The 20,777-nt window shown below is 35.8% G+C and overlaps 1 protein-coding gene across 6 annotated transcripts in view; it reads left to right on the forward strand.

Annotated features, from left to right (window-relative positions):
• Window positions 1-20,777, forward strand: part of LOC144960822 (corticotropin-releasing factor-binding protein-like) — a 144,185-nt gene that overhangs the window by 116,357 nt on the left and 7,051 nt on the right. For all 6 annotated transcript variants that reach the window (XM_078894180.1, XM_078894175.1, XM_078894181.1 and 3 more), the window contains exon 10: window positions 17,527-17,635. In XM_078894180.1, coding sequence (XP_078750306.1) covers window positions 17,527-17,635 — 109 coding nt within the window. The remainder of the gene's footprint in view (window positions 1-17,526; window positions 17,636-20,777) is intronic.

The following is a 20,777-nucleotide window of genomic DNA, read 5'->3' on the forward strand; positions in this document are numbered from 1 at the left end:
AGACTACCAGATTAAAGTAACTGGAACTGCAGTTACCGAAAATAGATTTTCATTAGTTTCTTTCCAAATTGTTTTTTTTTCCACCAAATAAAATTAAAAGTTTGAATTGTCCCGAATTATTGACCAAAGGGGGATAAGCAATCGAAAGCGCTAGCTGATTCTCTGGTCAAACTTTCTTAATCACTTTGAACAAAACAAAAATTAGAACAAAAAAGTTCTATTTTGTTTTTAATGAACCGAAGTTGAGAAGGAAATAAACTTTTATCTATGTATTTATTTTTTAAAGTTTAATTTTTCTATGTATTTTATTTTTAAGGGGCGGTTTGGGTTATTAGGAAAATCCTTCAAAAATTTGATTTTGAGATTTTGGTGGAAAATGATATTTTATTATCTTAGAAATAATATAATTGAAGTCCAAATTCTTAAAGTAGACTATAAAGGCACGAAAAACACAGTCGAAAATGGTACAGGTAGTAAGAAAAGTGTGAAAACGGGAAGCTATTTTGCTATTTTCCCAATATGTCATTTTTCTAAGGGTATGCGAAACTGTGTCAAACGTTTCTCAGAATCTATTCAATGAAATTGTCTGAAAATGTCCACAGTTATCACAGAGATAATGTATTATGTCACCATAGAGATATTTTTTTGATAAGACTTGTGAATTTTAAATTATAATCCTAAATCTGAATTTTTTACATCTAATTTGTCATAACATTTTGATCCTCGACTTTGTAATGATCTAATAAAAATCAATAAGCTAAACCCGTAAAATCTCTCTATGGTGACACACTATGCACAATGTTGACAAGAGGGAAGAATATGGAGGTCATTCCTTTATTAGTTTATGTGGAACGTTTGCCACGAGATTGTTATATTTTTTTATGTCAGACCCCCAAATTAGATCGCAAAATGAGTATCAACACAGATAATTAAAATTTTTCAGCATAAATGTTTTTTTTAACCTATAATGACGATACAGAATGATTAAAACCGCCCAATATAGGTAATTATATTTTTTTAGAAAAGACCCAAACCGCCCCTTAATTTACCAAACAAATTTGAAAGTGAGTGGAGTTGTTACGAAATTGAGTTGACCAACTGGGCAACGCAATCGGTAACTTATTATTTTTCTTTTTTTTTTTCTTTTCGGTAGTTTTTTAGTTTAAAAAAAAAACAAAAACGAAACGGTATAGAGATGGAAGTGAACAGTCAGAAATAGAAGTGAAGAATCGCGAGAATAAACGCCATTAATCTTCATGTCTTTTGGGAATACGACATTTTGGGAAACTTTTTTTTTTTGATACGGTTGCCAGTTTGAACATTTTCATGCCAAATCAAAGCGACGCTGAAAACATGTGTAACAACAAGATATGAAGTGAGTAGAAAAGTGCCAGAAGACAATAGAGAATAAATTTTTTTTTTTTTTTCCCGCGGCGGTGGTGGGGTTTGAACCTGCGACCTTATTGGTACGACAGCTCCGCCTGGCAGGTGAGAGCGTGGCTCTACCGTGTGAGCTATCCACGAACACAAAAATATTCGTTTCAAACCCAAAGTCATTTCTAGATCCCTCTCTCACCCACTTCTTGAGATCGCCGATTCGTTCACCACCATCGCGAAGTAATTTTGACCAGCAGTTAAGCCTAATAGCCAATATTCTCATCACAAACATATAACAGAAACGATTGAGACATTGAGTATGCTCCGGTGTATGGGGTGAATTTTTAATTCAGAAAAGTGAGTGGAGCAGGCACTTATGTTGGTAACAACAAGATATGAAGTGAGTAGAAAAGTGCCAGAAGACAATAGAGAATAATTTTTTTTTTTTTTTTTTCAAAAAAAAAATTTTATTCTCTATTGTCTTCTGGCACTTTTCTACTCACTTCATATCTTGTTGTTACCAACATAAGTGCCTGCTCCACTCACTTTTCTGAATTAAAAATTCACCCCATACACCGGAGCATACTCAATGTCTCAATCGTTTCTGTTATATGTTTGTGATGAGAATATTGGCTATTAGGCTTAACTGCTGGTCAAAATTACTTCGCGATGGTGGTGAACGAATCGGCGATCTCAAGAAGTGGGTGAGAGAGGGATCTAGAAATGACTTTGGGTTTGAAACGAATATTTTTGTGTTCGTGGATAGCTCACACGGTAGAGCCACGCTCTCACCTGCCAGGCGGAGCTGTCGTACCAATAAGGTCGCAGGTTCAAACCCACCCACCGCCGCGAAAAAAAAAAAAAAAAAAATTTTTATTCTCTATTGTCTTCTGGCACTTTTCTACTCACTTCATATCTTGTTGTTACCAACATAAGTGCCTGCTCCACTCACTTTTCTGAATTGAAAACATGTGTAAGATTTTAAAAAAATTAAGATAAAAAGTGTGTTGAAGCAGGTAGTGTTTTTAGGGTGATATATTTTTCTTTTTTTGTTAATTTTCTTCCTTGCCTTGTCAGGCGCTGTTTCATATAGATAGAATGAAGTTGACATTACTATATATATATATATATATATATATATATATATATATATATATATATATATATATATATGTGTGTGTGTGAGTGTGAGTGTATTTATAAAAATTTGAAATCAGCACAAAATGACAAGTTCATTTTAAATTGTACCTGGAATTTTGAAAATTATGCTTTTTGGCATGCTTAACAAAATACGACTGGCAAATGTAAACTTTCGATAGAGTTAAAACAAAAACAAAAAGGCTGCTTTGACCCCTTGACCCCTAGTTTAATCACTCAACCCGGGATGTCTGCGACCACTTCTATTATTGACGGCTCCGCCCCCGCGCAAGGGGAGATAATAATACAAAATATGTCTACGTTCTTGTAAAAGAGAATTAAAACAAAACATAAATGTATCACTTTCGTAAAAGAAAAAAAAAAGAAAATGAAAAATAAAATTAATAAAAGAAAAATCAAGAAACTTTTCGGGCTCAAAATCCTTCTCCAGCCAAGAACAAAAACGATATTAACGTGAAAAATATTACTTCTAAAGTTGATACGAAAAACAGAAAATTATTTAGCACGAACATTTTTACTCATGTATTAATGTTTTATTGGGTATTTTGTTGTTGTTTTTTGTTTGGTTTTTGTTTGTTGTTTTTGTTCGCTGAAGAAGCGGTTTAACAACAACGACAACAATAATAATGATAATAATAACCATGATAATGATAGTAACAATACTCCTACTACTACTACTACTACTACTACTACTACTACTACTACTACTACTACTACTACTACTACTACTACTACTACTACTACTACTACTACTACTACTACTAGTACTACTACTACTACTACTACTAATAATAATAATAATAATAATAATAATAATAATAATAATAATAATAAAAATAATAATAATAATATAATAATAATAATAATAATAATAATAATAATAATAATAATAATAATAATAATAATAATAATAATAATAATAATAATAATAATAATAATAATAATAATAATAATAATAATAATAATAACGACAATGATAATAATAATAACAATGAAAATGATAATAATAATTATTATCATTGTCGTCATCATTATCATCATAGTCATCTTCATCATCATCATCACCAATTTAATCATTGTCTCACAAATTTTACTACATTTTGGCCATGGTTCTGGCAAATGCAAAACTTTGCGCATCTTCATTTTCTTTTGTTTCTCCAATATTTAGAGAATATGGAGTCCGCTGAACTATTTTCCATCGTTTACTTCAGAATACATTTGCAATACTATTGCTTATCCTTCTGGTTCTTCTTGTTCTTTCTGTATTGTCGTTGTTGTTGTTGTTGTCATTCTTCTTCTTCTTCTTCTTCTTCTTCTTCTTCTTCTTCTTCTTCTTCTTCTTCTTCTTCTTCTTCTTCTTCTTCTTCTTCTTCTTCTTCATCCATTAATTTGGCATTTTTCTTCGACTTGTTTGGCATTTCGCACTATAATATTCTGAAAACATTGCACGTGTGTTCACGCATGCGCAGAATATGCTTCACTACACCAGAAAGAGGAACATGGCCGCCACATTCTACATTACACTCATAATCAACTAAATCTTTCCAGTCAATTCCCACACGGCCATTGCGGGTGTCGCCATCAAATATTAATCGGTCAAAGACCGCTGTCCACTTACATTAAGAACCTGAATATTATACAAAGGAGATTCCCCATGTGGTATGACACTCGTTGTATCGGATTTGACGGTTCTGGGTTCGATCCCCGCTCGGCTTATCGTTGAGTCCTTGGAAAAAGACTTTTTACTCACATTCTCTCACTGTATTCAGATGTAAAATAATTACGTAGCCGTTAACAGCGTTGATTTATAAAGTCGCCTAAAAGGCGTCATGTCTCGTCTTACATGTTACGTGTTGCTGTTGGTCAGGCAACCTTTTGTAAAGCGCTTTGAGCACGTTAAGTGGATATTGCGTTATATAAAAACTAACGTTTCTTTCGTGTTTTATTTTTGTTTTTTGTTTTTTATTTTCTTCAGCGGGTTTCCCACGGTTATGAGATGTATCCGTATTGTCGCAGATATTTTTGGTCAGTTTCGGCAAGTTTTAATACCTCTACATACGAGGTATTGTGTAAAATCATTCTCATCATTCCTAGTTTTTAAAAAAAACTATTCATTACAATGAATTAATATGGCTGCGCAGTCTCTACGGAATGAGTGTGTAACTTCGAGTTTGTCACTCTGTTTCTATTATTCAAATTAGTAATTTTCCTTCAAAAATCTCTGTCTTGTGCAAGTGTTCTTAGCTTTAGAACGTCATCGTGTGTGTTAAGGTGCTGAGGCAGTTGGATGTCTCCGTTTGTTGTTGAAATCAGGTCTTCGGTTGTTGTTTCTAAATGCATTTTTGAGATCTTGATTCAATGTTGTTGGAAGTGAAGTTGGAGTACGCCCTCTGTATTTGGCTCCTTGTTTGAAGAAAGCATCTTTCATCGCAAACATTTGAGACAAGTTATCGGGGTACACTGGCCAGACAAAACCAGTAATGAGGATGTATAATATGAGAGATGCAAAGTACAACCAATCAGTTCGCGTATAAAGAAAGAAAAAAAGATGGAAACTGTTCGGACACGTGCTCCGAAGAGATGAAAATATTCCAGCACAACTCTAAACAACATATTTGTGACCCCCCCCCCCCCCCCGTCTCAAAACGGTATTATGTCGGGATGATTCAGACCCCAAGAAGTGAATTTAGAGATAGATAATGAGAAATTGGAGCTTAGAAGTTTTTGCAATGCAAGAAATAGTCTTTATACTCCACCAGAACGTACAGAAATTAAACCCAAGTTGGATATTTGTGGCTATGAATTCAATTTTCCCTTACCGAGTGGATCCCGACATAATACCGCTTCGATACGGTGGGTCACATTTTCCACCACGATCCGACAATTCAGTATAAAACTAAAACCCTGCATTGAAATCACGGAACGTATTAAAAATAATATATCTCTTCTTATTATGCCCTTCCACCACGACATCATAAGATATCGTCGCCTAGGCATTCCACGAAGGAATACAGATAATTCATCAAACAAGATTTCTGAAGTCAACAGGAATCACTCATGTTGGCCAAGTGAGCAATTGGGGGTCAATAATCTTACTCAAAAACGATAGTGCCTGAAGCGGGGCTCGAACCCGGGACCTTCCGGGTCACAGTGAAATTTGTTACCCACTCGGCCACTTCGATTTAAAATAAATATTAAAACAAACAAAATAAAACAAAAAAAAAAAAACAACCCAAAAAATCAAACAGAAGGGAGAGCTAAAATCGTTCACCGATTACTAAAAATCGGCCCCAAGGGAACCAACCTTTGCACGAGCCAAATAGCGATGGTTTGGCGATTTAGCACTATATCAATGCTTCATGTCGTCATGTCGTGGGAGTCGTCCTATGGGATTGGCGCTCAGGGAACTAAAATATCATTGTGTTTGGCTACAATCCACGACAAATAAATCACTTCAACTGTGTGGCTTTGCTTTCTAGACCAAAAATACTTGGAACAAAGAGAAAAGAGAAAAGCAACAAAGAAGTAACAATATATTTTTTTTTTATTTTGTAACCAGCCATTTCAGGATTTACCCAAAACTTCACACCCGACTAACACAAACAATAGATTTGTTATCACGCAAACACAATAGCAGTATCTAAGTTCTTGCGCTAAATAATTCTTTAGCAAAACATGCTCTATCTAAAACACACTTTTCATTTTCTTTAAATTCTATGATGTACAAAGGAAATTTGAATAAGAAAAATGTTGGTTGTATCGTTCATAATGAATGTGACGATTTTCCTAGGGCTGGTAAGGAGAGGGTTAAACATAAAAGATATCTTAAGAGAATGTGTTTGTGCGCAGCCTTACCAAAACATTACGTCATAAGACGCGTCTAAGACTACAATAATAGAAGGAACGATGTTGACGTCATTCATCTCCTTGTTCTCATTTTTAGCTAGTCCGTTAGTGAGACGTTCTCAGTAAATGATATCAATAAGACTATAAACACACATTTTTTTTCTTGTTTTTGCATCTTTAAGTTGGCTCTCTCTCTCTCCCCCTCTCTCTCTGTATGTGTGTGTGTGTGTGTGTGTGTGCGTGTGCGTGTGTGTGTGTGTGTTTGTTTTTTTTTTTTTTGTTGTCTATTGATTCTGTTATCCTTGCTTTTACCTTTGTCGTGGAGAGGGTGTGTTATTTTTTTTATTTTTTTATTTTTTTTTATTTGGGTTGGGGGGGGGGGGGGGGGGGGGGGGGGGGGTTCTTTTCTTTTTTGTCATTTCTCTTTTTGTTTGTAATGTTGAAGATATCACAAGTAAATAAAGAGAAAAAAATAGTCCGTTTTAAGTAGGCTAGGCTTAAAAATAATGATTATGAGAAGGCCTTTTTACCAAACGCATTAGGAGATTTTTTTTATTAAACACTGTTCTAATGGACATAATAGATATGTTGCCTTGGTTTGTGTGTATATTTCCATTACAACGACGGGGTTACAACAGTTTGTAAATGTTGCTGCTCGAAGCTCGAAGAAATAAATATAGGGAATGAGATTAGCGCAAGAGTAGCGTCCCTTGATTGGACGTCACCCATAGTCTGTGACGTCACCGGCGGAAAAAGTTATTAGAGAGAACGTCATGTTGGTTGTGCGCATGCGTCTCTCGTCCTTTCCGCGAGGACCATATGCATTAATGGTAGCACGTCTGTCCGGTAGTCAGAAGGTCCGATGTTCGATCCTCAGTCGAGGTAGATTTATATTTTAGGATAGTTTGTTTTTCTTCTATTTTTGTTCCTTTCTTTGTCTGCCAGCTTTCATACACACTTGTTCAGGTTTTGAAATGTTGAGTAAAGTTGAGCAAGTAAGGCAATAGGCTTCAACAGTCCTGACGTCACTTCCCTCGAAAAGACGCATAGTAACAGTTACTGGTTCTAAACTATCGGACCAATTGAGTTGGAGGTGTTGGTCCAGAAGAAGGAGGAACCTTGTCTGGACGCCGGTTTGAAATGAAAGGAGCTATAAAGAAAATTAAAAAATGGCAAAGCTGCTGGCACTGATGGAATATACCCCGGCATGATTACTAACTTTGGAGCAGAAACAATAGACTGGCTGGCAAATACTATGACAGACATCATGGAAAAGGGCACATACCCACAAATTTGGAAACATGCCAAATTAATCGGCATATTAAAACCAGGCAAACCAATGACTGAACCATCCAGCCACAGACCAATATTTCTACTTTGCTGCTTATACAAGCTCCTGGAAAGAATTGTACTAGAGCGAATCACCCCATATGTAAATCCATGCATACCACCAGAACAAGCGGTCTTTAGACCACAAAGAAGCACAAGTGAACAGATTATAAACTGACCTCATACACTGAAGCAGGCTTTGAGAACAAAAAGAAGACTGGTGCAGTCCTAATAGACAACTCTGCAGCTTACGACACTGTTTGGACAGGCGGACTGATGTTGAAGTTCTCAAAAATGATTCCTTTTAGAAAGACGATTAAACTGATGTCTACCATGACTGGCACAAGACAATTCCATGTCATATTGGGAGAAAACAAAAACAAAACAGGCAAAATTTAAAAAAATGGAGTACCAGAAGGCACCAACTTTCTTCAAAGTTTATATCTCCAACATGCAAACTGCGAAGCACTCAAACTTGGATACGCTGATGACTGGGCCTTAGCCTATCAATCGAGAAACTGGACAGAGATTGAAGAAACTCTAAGCAAAGACACCACCCGCCTGAAACGATATTTTGATAGGTGGTACCTAAAATTGAATACCACCAAATCAGTATCCACAAACTTCCACTTGAATAATCGAGAGGCAACAAAAGAACTGAAGATCACAGCCGATAACTCAATACTACCCCCAGACCCCAACCCTAAATACCTCGGCATTACATTGGACAGACAACTAAACTATCGCAAACACATTGAGGGAACCGCAAATAAAATCGCAAAAAGAAACAGCCTGGTAAGAAAACTCGCAAGTACCACATGGGGAGCCTCACCACATGTACTGAGAACGTCTGCTTTGGCACTATGCTATAGTGTCGGAGAATACTGTGTCCCTGTTTGGATGAGGAGTCCACATGTAAACCGCATTGACATCCGATTATGAGAATCAATGAGAATTATAACAGGATGTCTCAAGTCAACTCCAACTCATTGGCTCCCAACACTGAGCGGCATTGCACCACCAAGCCTTAGACGACAAGATGCTAATCACATAAATTGCAAGAATTGATGAAGACAGAGACAACATCCCCATATAATCAATCATAAATGGGGAACTTTCAACAACAAGACTCAAATCGAGAAGACCTTTCCACCTAACAAAAATGGCAAACTTCAGTTTTGAGGAAAACTGAAGAGAAATATAGAACAGTGAAACACCAAGAGGAGGAAACATCATTAAAGATCGAACGAAAAGAGTGAGAGAATGTGAGTAAAGAGCCTTTTCCATTGACTCAACTATGCGCCGAGCGAGGCTCGAATCCATGACCTTCCGATCCGAAAGCGAGTATCACGACTAAACCACATATCCGGTTAATTCAATTTAGAAATTAGAATGTTATATGTGACACTTCGTCTCAAAACAGAATCATGTCGGGATGATCCAGATACTGGCAATTGGATTCAATAGTCTGATGTCACGTCCCAAGCAACGGCGGCCATCGTGGTTCTAAACAAAGACAATCGGTACTTTTTATTCTTCATGCTGACTAGAACTTCTCATATGTCTTGTGATCAGAATGTGTAAAAGTCAAAACATGATCGGATTTATAATGTTTTTTTTTTCCTCTGGATACGCTTTTATGCTCGCCGGGGAAGTATTTCATAAGGGCTTCCGCCTTTGTTCCGGTAGTTTAGAGCCAGTTACTAAGTTACCATTCGTCATTTCTAGGGAAGTGACGTTACTACTGTTGAAGATTATTCAAATTCAATCGTACCTTAAGTAAGAATTCCTGTGTTTTTTTTTTGTTGTTTTTTTTTTTGTCGTTCTAAAATACTGTAGATCATTCTCTTCCATAGAGCATATACATAAAACCCAAGACTGTTTTGTTTTTCGGCTATAAATTCCACCTTTCTACATCTTAGTTATCTCGACATAATACTCTTTTCATTTGATGGGTCACGTATTCTTGTAATTCATCGAACATTCTACCATATTATTGAAGGTTTCAACAAATATGTACGAGGAAAGCTGTCAGACAAAGCAAGAATAAAAATAACATTCAAAAAAATTTGTCTTCCTCGCTTGGGGATCGAACCTCAGACCTCATTATCACCAGTCTAGGAAAACTGATATTTTTTTTTGATGGTTATTTTTTAAAATTCTTGTACCTTTATTTCTTGCTTTGTCTGGCATATTTCAATCACACTTGTTCACTTTTTTTTCTTACACACGTACTACTCCATAAGTTCTCAATACATTATTGTTATTATAATTATTATTATAATTATTTTTTTGTATTATTATTATTATTATTATTATTATTATTATTATTATTATTATTATTATTATTATTATATATTATTATTATTATTATTATTATTATTATATTATTATTATTATTATTATTATTATTATTATTATTATTATTATTATTATTATTATTATTATTATTATATATTATTATTATTATTATTATTATTATTATTATTATTATTATTATTATTATTATTATTATTATTATTATTATTATTATTTATTATTATTATTATTATTATTATTATTATTATTATTATTATATATTATTATTATTATTATTATTATTATTATTATTATTATTATAATTATTATTATTATTATTATTATTATTATTATTATTATTATTATTATTATTATTATTATCATTATTATTATTATTATTATTATATTATTATTATTATTATTATTATTATTATTATTATTATTATTGTTATTATTGTTATTATTATTATTAGAATACCACTCATCGAATTTTGTGCGCAGTTCCTTTGCATTTTGTTTTTTGTTTTGCCACACTAACCGCCATCTTTTTTTTTTTTTTTGGATTTCACCAAAGACGTCTCAAGAACTTAGTCTTTGTCGCCATTGCCAGGCATGCTCAGTGAGAATTTTCTCGTAGTAAACATTTCTGATGACACGTTTCCGGTGATCGTCTCCTCCTGATAAACCAGCTACATTTCAAAACAACGACAAACCGCGTTTTTATAAAAATATTACATTTTAGCAAGAAAACATTTAAATTCATAAATCTATAGAGAAGAATTACCAAAGTCTATTCAGAAAAGCATGTATACTAATTGGTTTATGAAATCTAAGTTTTATGTATTTTCCATGATTAGGTTTTTGCTCATTTAAATCTTTAAAAAAAAAATGATAATGTTATAAGGAAAAATAAAATGGCTATTCTTGGCCAAATCAAATTTAGTTATTTTGGCAAAGATAAGCCGGAATTGCAATTTTATTTGCACAAGGAATTCGATACGAGGGATTAGCTTCGATCAGTCTGGAATGTGAGAAAAAAAAGAGAGAAAAAATGTAACCCACAGTCTTCAAATGGTATTATACACGAATGGTCCAGATAGTGAAAAGTGATTTAAATCTTTGCATGATTAGAGATTTAACCATCTCCTTACCAACTGTAGGAAAATCGTCTTACTTGTTACGATACAACCAACATTTTTGTTGTTCAAATTTCTTTTGTACATCATAACATTTTTAAAAAAATGAACAGTGTGTTGTAGAGAATGTTTTGCAAAAGAAATTATGTATCGCAAGAATTTTACTATTATTATGTCTGAGTGATAAAAAAAACAAACTATTTTATGTTAGTTGGGTGTGAAGTTTTGGGGAAAATCTTGAAAATGGCTGGTTAGGAGAGAGTTAATTCAGACGGTGTGTTGGATAGCTCAGGCGGTAGAGTCACGCTTTCCCCGGCCAGGCGGAGTTGTAGTACCACTCAGTAAGGTCGCGGGTTCAAACCCCCATCATCGCCGCGAAAAAAAATGATTCTCTATTGTCTTCTCGTACTTTCCTACTCACGTCATCACTTGTTGATACAGTAGTGTCACACTTTCCCCGGCCTTGCGGAGTTGTCGTACCAGTCAGTAAGGTCGCGGGTTCAAACTCCCATAGCCGCCGCGAAATTTGTATTCTCTGTTGTCTTATTCTAGATCTTTCCTACTCACTTCATTTCTTGTTTATGATTAGAGATGTGACCTTTTTGATAACAAGGTCCAAAAGAACAGTTATTCTTAATTCTTGAGCTCATTTTTTATAGATTTTTTATATAGCGCAATATCCACTAAACGTGCTCAAAGCGCTTTACAGGGGGTCTCTGACGAACAACAACATTTAACATTTAGGACGGGATATGACGCCTGTTAGGCGATATTACATTTTTTTTCGGACAGAGACAACGCTGTTAACGGGCAGGTACTCGATCATTTTACACCTGAGTACGGTGAGAGAATGTGAGTAAAGAGCCTTTTCCAAGGACTCAACTATGCGACGAGCGCGAGGCTCGAACCTAGGACCTTCCGATCTGAAAGCGAGTGTCATACCACTAGACCACATAACCGCAAAACACCAATTATTCTTTCTTCTGATGTAGATGTAGCTGTTTGGAGCTGTAAGAATTAAACGATAATACTAAAACACGGAATGAACGCTTTAATTTGTTGATACGGAGACAAATAGTATGGGCGTTTCGCGTTTGTCCTTTGTCAAGAATACATGACGAATGAAAGAAAGGTGTTTTCAGCCAGATAAAAATCAAGAAAAAGAAAACAAAGAAAAATCAGCTCTCTCTCACACACACACACACACACACACACATACATTCACACACATACACACATACACAATAAACCAACAAAACAAAACAAACCAAACAAAATCAATCTTATTATGACTTCTTATTTTCTGATTATTTTAATCCTAAATTGGATTCAATAGTCTGATGTCACGCCGCCCGGCAACGGCGGCCATCTTGGTTTTTTTACAAAGAAAATCATTACTTTTTATTCTTCATGCTGGCTAGAACTTTTCACATGTCTTGTGATCAGAATGTCAGGGGCAGCATGGCTCAGCGGTACGGTCTTTGCTTCCTACCCAAAAGTTACCGGGTTCAACTACCCACCTCGTTGTGTGGCCTTGAGCAAGTCACCCCTCGACCTAGCTCACTTTGCGGCGCTGCACTGCGCTGACGCCTGGGCTATTCCAGCCTTCCGTTGGAATAGACCCTAAAGACAAATTTCCCCTTGGGGATGAATAAAGGGAATTTTATTTTAAAAAAAAAAAATTATGTGTAAATGTCAAAATTTGATCAAATTTATTTGTTTTGTTTTCCCCCTCTGGATACGCTTTTATGCTCGCCGGAGAAATATTTCATAAGGGCGTCCGCCATTGTTCCGATAGTTAAAGATCTAATCGTAGCCATCGTAAAGTTATCGCCTGGAACTGACTAAAAAATTGTGTCAAAATGCCTATCTTTTGCCACAAAAGAAAACAAATCGTGAGTTGTATTCAATAGTTCAACCAATGAAATAACTTGTTTCCTTAGTTCTACTAACAAAAACTCACTAGACGCTACACAAACCTAAATAAATGACGTCAAGCTGCCAGTCATAGAGGGTTCTAGTAGCAGTTGGCTACACTTCTTTGTTCAAGGTATCAATCCAAGTTCGGAAGTCATCATCACATTTGTTGATGGTTTCAAATCCCCTTTCCAGTTTTGTCTCTGGGCAGTCTAGTACGAGGTGGTTTGCATCTTGTGGTGCTTGGTTGCACTTTGGGCATGTTTGTGATGAGGGCTCTAGTATCAGGCTATATGTTAACGATGGCTACGGTTCTAGTATCAGGCTATATGTTAACGATGGCTACGGTTCTAGCATCAGGCTATAATATGTTAACGATGGCTACGGTTCTAGTATCAGGCTATATGTTAACGATGGCTACGGTTCTAGTATCAGGCTATATGTTAACGATGGCTACGGTTTTAGTATCAGGCTATATGTTAACGATGGCTACGGTTCTAGTGTCAGGCTATATGTTAACGATGGTTACGATCCAATAGCTTACGGTGAAATCGTCCCCTTCAGGGACGCATGACCTCATATTGACCTAAATAATACGTAACATAAGAAGGCGACGGTAAAAAAAAAATTGTAGTTGTTAGACATTCTCAAGGAAATAAATGGTTCTATAGATAGTATGCACTTGGCTAAGAAGTTCACAACATTGACGTCCGGAATTAAAAGTTGACAACCAACAAAGCTGTATGTAACCTTGAAGGTTTATAGTCAGGTTAATACAGTTTAGTGAGAAGTACTCATAAACGCGGACTGCAAAAACAATAACAAAGCCATGAGTGACGTCATCTTCGAACTATCTATAGTCTGAATAATACAGTTAATGGACATGATCTATGTTACATTTCCAAGCAATGACAATGAAACATGTTTTTTTTTCTTCTCTTTTTGAGGAAAATTTTGGTCTAAAACCAAAGCCCTATCTCCACTGAGTAAAATGTTTTTGAATTTTGAAAAACCATTCATAAATAAACAAGTTATGCAGTTTCAAAGGTGTCATTTATTTGGATGACCCGCAAAGAGGAAAAAAACGCGAAAATATGGGACGCTTTTTCGGCATTTTTTTTCGACCTTTGGTTGTACGAGTATCATGCGTAATAAGTGGATTAAAAGATTGAAACTTGAAGAGCAAATTGGGATGGTGTTTTGTAAAATACGGGAAAAGTACTCGTCATATTCATATGAAATTTTACAACCAAAAAGAAGAAATGTTCATGTATTACCTTGTCAGCGACAAAACCTCCACGCCCGGTAGTCTTAGAAATATTTTACTCCAAATAGTAATAATCTATTTTAACGGTCTTTTGGTGATTGCACGAGTTTTGTCGCTTGACATAATCTAAAATGACCTTTTTTCTAACTGTGTGCCAACTGTCAGTCATATTCATCGATAAACAGCGTCGTAATTAATTTTTTAAAATAGCATATACGAAACGGCTTCGTCCCATATTTTGACGCGAATTCGGGCACTTCGTGAGCGAAAAAGACGCCCAAAGATTTGTGCGGTATAGTCATTGCTACATTTCCATGTTCTCGAGGTCATTGGTCACATTGGAATATATGCTTAAAGTGACCCACATAGTGAAAAGTGCTCACAGTTTTTTAAAATATCTAACATCACGATTGGTCATTTTGTTCAGTTTGACACATGTGTATGTTTAAAACTTTTGTAAACAAAGCAGCGTGTTTACATTTGTTAAGAAATATCCAATCGATGGGCATCAACAAATCACGTGATTGATGACCTGGTTGGACGAAAACATGAATATAGATAGAATGCGCTTGGCCAAGGAGTTCACAACATTGCCATCCGAAAGTATAACGGACCAACACACAAACTCTGTGTAACCATGAACTTTTATAGTCTGGTTAATACAGTTTAGTGAGAACAACTCACAAACGCGGATGACAAAAACAATAACAAAGGCCTGAGTGACGTCATCTGCATACTATCTATAGATCGCTCCCATTGAGAATTAATCATAAACGTGCATGGCAAGAAAACAAATATAAGAGACCTGAGTGATGTCAACTTAAATCCAACTATTGATGTTATGCATATAGGTTTAGATAGCACATAACATTTGCCAGCCGGAAATAAGGCATCAACACACAAAATTATGTGTAAGGGCTAACCCACAGCGGAGACGCACTGCCGTCCTCTGTCGTCTTCCGGATAAATACGTTGGGTACGGACCATATACTAAGAATAAAGAGAAGAGCCGCTTGACCTAAACTTGAGCTTTTATATAGCGCAATATCCACTAAACGTGCTCAAAGCGCTTTACAAGGGGTCCCTGGTCAACAGCAACATTTAACATGTAGGACGGGACATAACGCCTGTTAGGCGATATTACAATTTTTCGGACAAAGACAACGCTGTTAACGGCCAGGTACTCATTTTACACATGAGTACGGTGAGAGAATGTGAGTAAAGAGTCTTTTCAAGGATCTCAACTATGCGCCGAGCGCGAGGCTCGAACCCAGGACCTTCCAATCCGAAAGCGAGGTTCATACCACTAGACCCAGGGGCGTGACTATATTGGTTGATTTGGTGCCTGGCACCTCATCCATCTTTTAAAAATGGATTACAGCATTATTAAATCTGAGAAATGGTAAATATACCGCTTCTTACTTATTTGAGTAAATCTTATCTTTAATGTTTTTTCTTTCTTTTGTATTTACAAAGATAGAATGTTTTTTAAAGTCATTTTTTTCTGATTCTGGCACCACCTTATACTGAAAGCACGCCATGCCACTGACTAGACCACCTACCCATATCAAGCACCATCCGTCCTCTGCCACGTCCCCAAGCTTGGTGTTGGTTCGCCCTAACCCTAAACGTTAAAAGTCTGATTAATACAATTTAGTGAGAACATCCCATAAAAATGGCCGGCTAAAAACATTAACGGAGAGCAAAATGACGCCAATTTCGTTCTATCTATTGCTTGAACTATTGATTACAACTCACAATTATTATATTTTTATATGGACTCCGTCTTGTTTTATGATGTTTTTTTTTTGGTTAGTATTGTATCAGGCCATGAATAGGATTCAATAGTCTGATGTCACGTCCGACCTGCAACGAGCAGCTTGGTTCTAAACAAAGAAAATCGGTAACTTTTTATTCTTCATGGTGGCTTGACGTTTTTCACATGTCATGCAAACAGAATGTATGAAAGTCAAAACATGATCAGATTTAAAATGTTTTTCTCCTCTGGATACACTTTTATGCTCGTCGGATAAGCATTTCATAAGGGCGTCCGCCATTGTTCCGACAGATTAGAACCAGTTACTAAGATACTATGCATCATTACGAGGGAAGTGACATCACGACTGTTGAACCCTATTCCCGAAGGCCGGGGCAATAGATGCTGTGCGATTGGCTAAGAGACTCGTAACATTGCCATCTGGATATAGATAAAACTAAGATGACGTCACTCGGGTCTTTGTTATTGTTTTTTGCCATCCGCGTTAATGAGTAATTCTTACTAAACTGTATTATCCAGACTATAAAAATTCATGATTACACATAGTTTTGTTTGTTGGTCCATTATACTTCCGGATGGCAATGTTGTGAGCTTCTTAGCCAAGCGCATAATGTCTATATAACGGAGCAACACACGGCACTATGTATATCCTACTCTGAATAATACAGTTTAGTGAGAACTACTTATGAGCATGGATGGAAATAAAACCCTAAAAAGAAACCAAAAACAAAACAATAACAAAAACCTGAGTGTCGTCAACTTCGTTCTATCTTATGATAGTATGCGCTTGGCTGAGAAGCTCATAGCAGTGCCATCCGGAAGTATAACAGACAAACACACAAAACAATGTGTAACCTTGAACGTTTATAGTCTGGTTTTAATACTGTTATGTGAGGATTACTCATAAACGCGGATGAGAAAACAAAATAACAAAGAACTGTGTGACGTCATTTTCGTTCTATCTATAACCACCAAGAACAACTACAAAAGACCTCTAACTTCTACGTCATAGCACAAGATCGAAGTCCCAGGGCGTAGCTGGTTGCTGGTTTGGATAGATGAAGAAGTAAGAGACTATTGGTCGCAAATAATGTGACTTCAAACATCAAATGTGACCCCTCGTCTCAAAACGGTATTTTTCGGGATGGACCAGATGCTAAAAAGTCAAAGTATAGTTAAACTGGTCAAAAGTATAAAACGTTGGTATTTAACACAGTAAAATATGACATTCTTTCTCCTCTATAAATCATATAAACTCATTTTATGCAGATATTTCTGGATACAAATTCTATTTTCAACATCTTTGTCATCCCGACTTAATACCATTTTGAGACGAAAGGATCACAAATGCGAATAGCAAGATACCTAGATACATATTATTATATTTGGTTGTTTAAAAAAATGTTATATTTCTTTTTCAGTGCAGTGATGGAAGACGTGAAGACCGGGTCGAGCTCTATCAAGGTGTAGGAGTTGGAGAAGTGGGCAGGACAATGGTTCTAGGATTCTGTGGAAGACGTCTTAACAAAGGTGAGTGTGTCGGTGTCTAGCCGTAGCCATCGTTAAATTATACCTGACATAGCCTGATCCTAGTACCGTAGCCATCATTAACTCATAGCCTGGCATTAGAACCGTAGCCATCATTAACTTATAGCCTGAGACTAGAACCGTAGCCATCGTTAACTTATAGCCTGAAACTAGAACCGTCGCCATCATTAACGTATAGCCTGACACTAGAACCGTAGCCACCATTAACGTATAGCTGACACTAGAACCGTAGTCATCGTTAACTTATAGCCTGACACTAGAACCGTAGCCATCATTAACTTATAGCTTGACACTAGAACCGTAGCCATCATTAGCCTGACACTAGAAACGTAGCCGTCATTAACTTATAGCTGACACTAGAACCGTAGCCATCCTTAACTTATAGCCTGACACTAGAACCGTAGCCATCGTTAACTTATAGCCTGACACTAGAACCGTAGCCATCGTTAACTTATAGCCTGACACTAGAACCGTAGCCATCGTTAACTTATAGCCTGACACTAAAACCGTGGCCATAGTTAACTAATAGCCTGACACTAGAACCGTAGCCATCATTAATTTATCGCCTGACACTAGAACCGTAGCCATCGTTAACTTATAGCCTGACACTAGAACCGTAGCCATCATTAACTTATAGCCTGATACTAGAACCGTAGCCATCATTAACTTATCGCCTGACACTTGAACCCTCTAATACTTATAGTTTGACGTCATTTTTAAAAGTTTTGTTCAGCGTATACTGAGTTATCGTTAGTAGAACTCAATGAAACAAGTGATCCCATTGTTTGAACTATTGAATACAACTCACAATTTGTTTTCTTATGTGGCCAAAGACTTGTCTTTTGACGTCATTTTTTTGGTCAGTGCCAGGCTATAAGTTTACGATGGCTACGGTGGTCTCGCATGGTTGCCAAATTCAATTTGCAGCAAAAAAAATGTCAAATAGTCTGAAAAATCTGCCAACATTTTTCAGTCAACATTTATTCTGTTAAAATTCACACAAAAGTGGAAATAACTCTTAACTTTCCTTTCCAGCTGCCACGCGTTAGGCTCTCATTTTTTTGAAAATAAAATCTCACCCTGTCTTGACAGTTTAACCCTCTCCTTTCCACCTACTGCAAAAGCGTCACATTTGTTACGACACAATATACATTTTTCTTATTCAGATTTATTTTGCACGTCAGAAACTTTGAAGAATGATCTTTGTATAATTAATAATAACATAACGTTATTTTGTAGAGAGCTTGTTTGAGTTTTGAAAGATCCATTTTTTCCGCTGGGTAACCATGCCAATTTTGGGAAAATACTGAAAATGATCGGTAAGGAGAGAGTTAAAAGTGATTTAAAATAAAACGGAAAATGAGTTTAAATCTACTGATGTTTATTTGCAGTTGTTATATTCCACCTTTATATGGCCCTTGAGGCTATGTGGTCTAGTGGTACGACACTCGCTTTCGGATAGGAAGGTCCAGGGGTAGGACCCTCGCTCGGCACATAATTGAGTCCTTGAAAAAGGCTCTTTACTCACATTCTCTAACCGTACTCAGGTGTAAAATGAGTACCTGGCAGTTAACAGCGTTGCCTCTGTCCGACAATAATTGTAATATCGCCCAACAGGTGTCATGAACCGTCCTAAATGTTAAATGTTGCTGTTGGCCAGGGACCCCTTGTAAAGCGCTTTGGGCACGTTTAGTGGATATTGCTCTGTATAACAGGTCATCTTTATGGCCCTACTATTATGATGGGAATAGTCTCAATACAACATAATATATTTTTCATTATTAAAACAATGCTCAACAAAGCCCATCATTGTCTCCTGTTATCAAACCTGTTAATGTGTGTACGTGGATTTATACGTATAAAATTAAATTATTATTATTATTATTTTTGCCCCCTTGTGAAAATCTGTGGTCTAGTAGTATGACACTCGCTTTCAGATCGGAAGGTCCTGGGTTCGAGACTCGCTCGGCGCACAGTTGAGTCCTTGGAGAAGACTCTTTACTCACATTCTCTCACCTTACTCAGGTGTAAAATGAGTACCTGGCCGTTAACTGCATTGACTGTGTCCGAAAAAAATATGTAATATCGTTTCTGTACAAAAGCCTTACATTGATTCTGGACAAAAGCCAAACATTGTTTCAGGACACAACCCAAACCTCGTTTCTGAACAAAAGCCTAAACTCAATCCTGGTCAAAAGCCAAACCTTTATTCTGAAAAAAGCCAAACCTCGCTTCTGGATAAAAGCCAAACCTCGCTTCTGGATAAAAGCCAAACCTCGTTTCTGGATAAAAGCCAAACCTCGCTTCTGGATAAAAGCCAAACCTCGCTTCTGGATAAAAGCCAAACCTCGCTTCTGGATAAAAGCCAAACCTCGTTTCTGGATAAAAGCCAAACCTCGCTTCTGGATAAAAGCCAAACCTCATTTCTGGATAAAAGCCAAACCTCGTTTCTGGACAAAAGCTTCAAAGTTTCAAAGTTTATTCAACCTCAGGCTTTCGCCAATAAATCAACAATTTGATGACAACATACATGAAAGTGAAAAAAATCAACAACAACAAAAATAAATAATAAATACATTAAAAAAAACAAATTGAAAAAAAAATGAAATAAAAAATAAAAATGGTAAATGGAATCAAAAAATAAACTGATGCACCACACAAAAAATACAACAATCGTAATACCACCAAAAATAATAATAATAATAATAATAATAATAATAATAATAATAATAATAATAATAATATAATAATAATAATAATAATATAATAATATAATAATAATAATAATAATAATAATAATATATAATAATAATAATAATAATAATATAATAATAATAATAATAATAATAATAATAATAATAATAATAATAATAATAATAAATAATAATAATAATAATAATAATAACAATAACAATAGCAATAACAATAATAATATCACTATCATCATTACTACCACAATCATCACCATTACCACCATCACCATCACTTTTACTTTTCCAATCAGTTTTTCTCAATTAAAAAAAAATAATTAAAAAATTTTAAGAAATAAAAAAAATATTGACACCCATCACAACAGACCTCCTTACTACTACGAAAATTCACGTAGAACTACGGCTAAATCCCG

This window comes from Berghia stephanieae, chromosome 15 (genome assembly GCF_034508935.2).
Source record: "Berghia stephanieae isolate SIO BIC M18660-M18661 chromosome 15, UCSD_Bste_1.3, whole genome shotgun sequence".
NCBI lineage: Eukaryota > Metazoa > Mollusca > Gastropoda > Nudibranchia > Aeolidiidae > Berghia > Berghia stephanieae.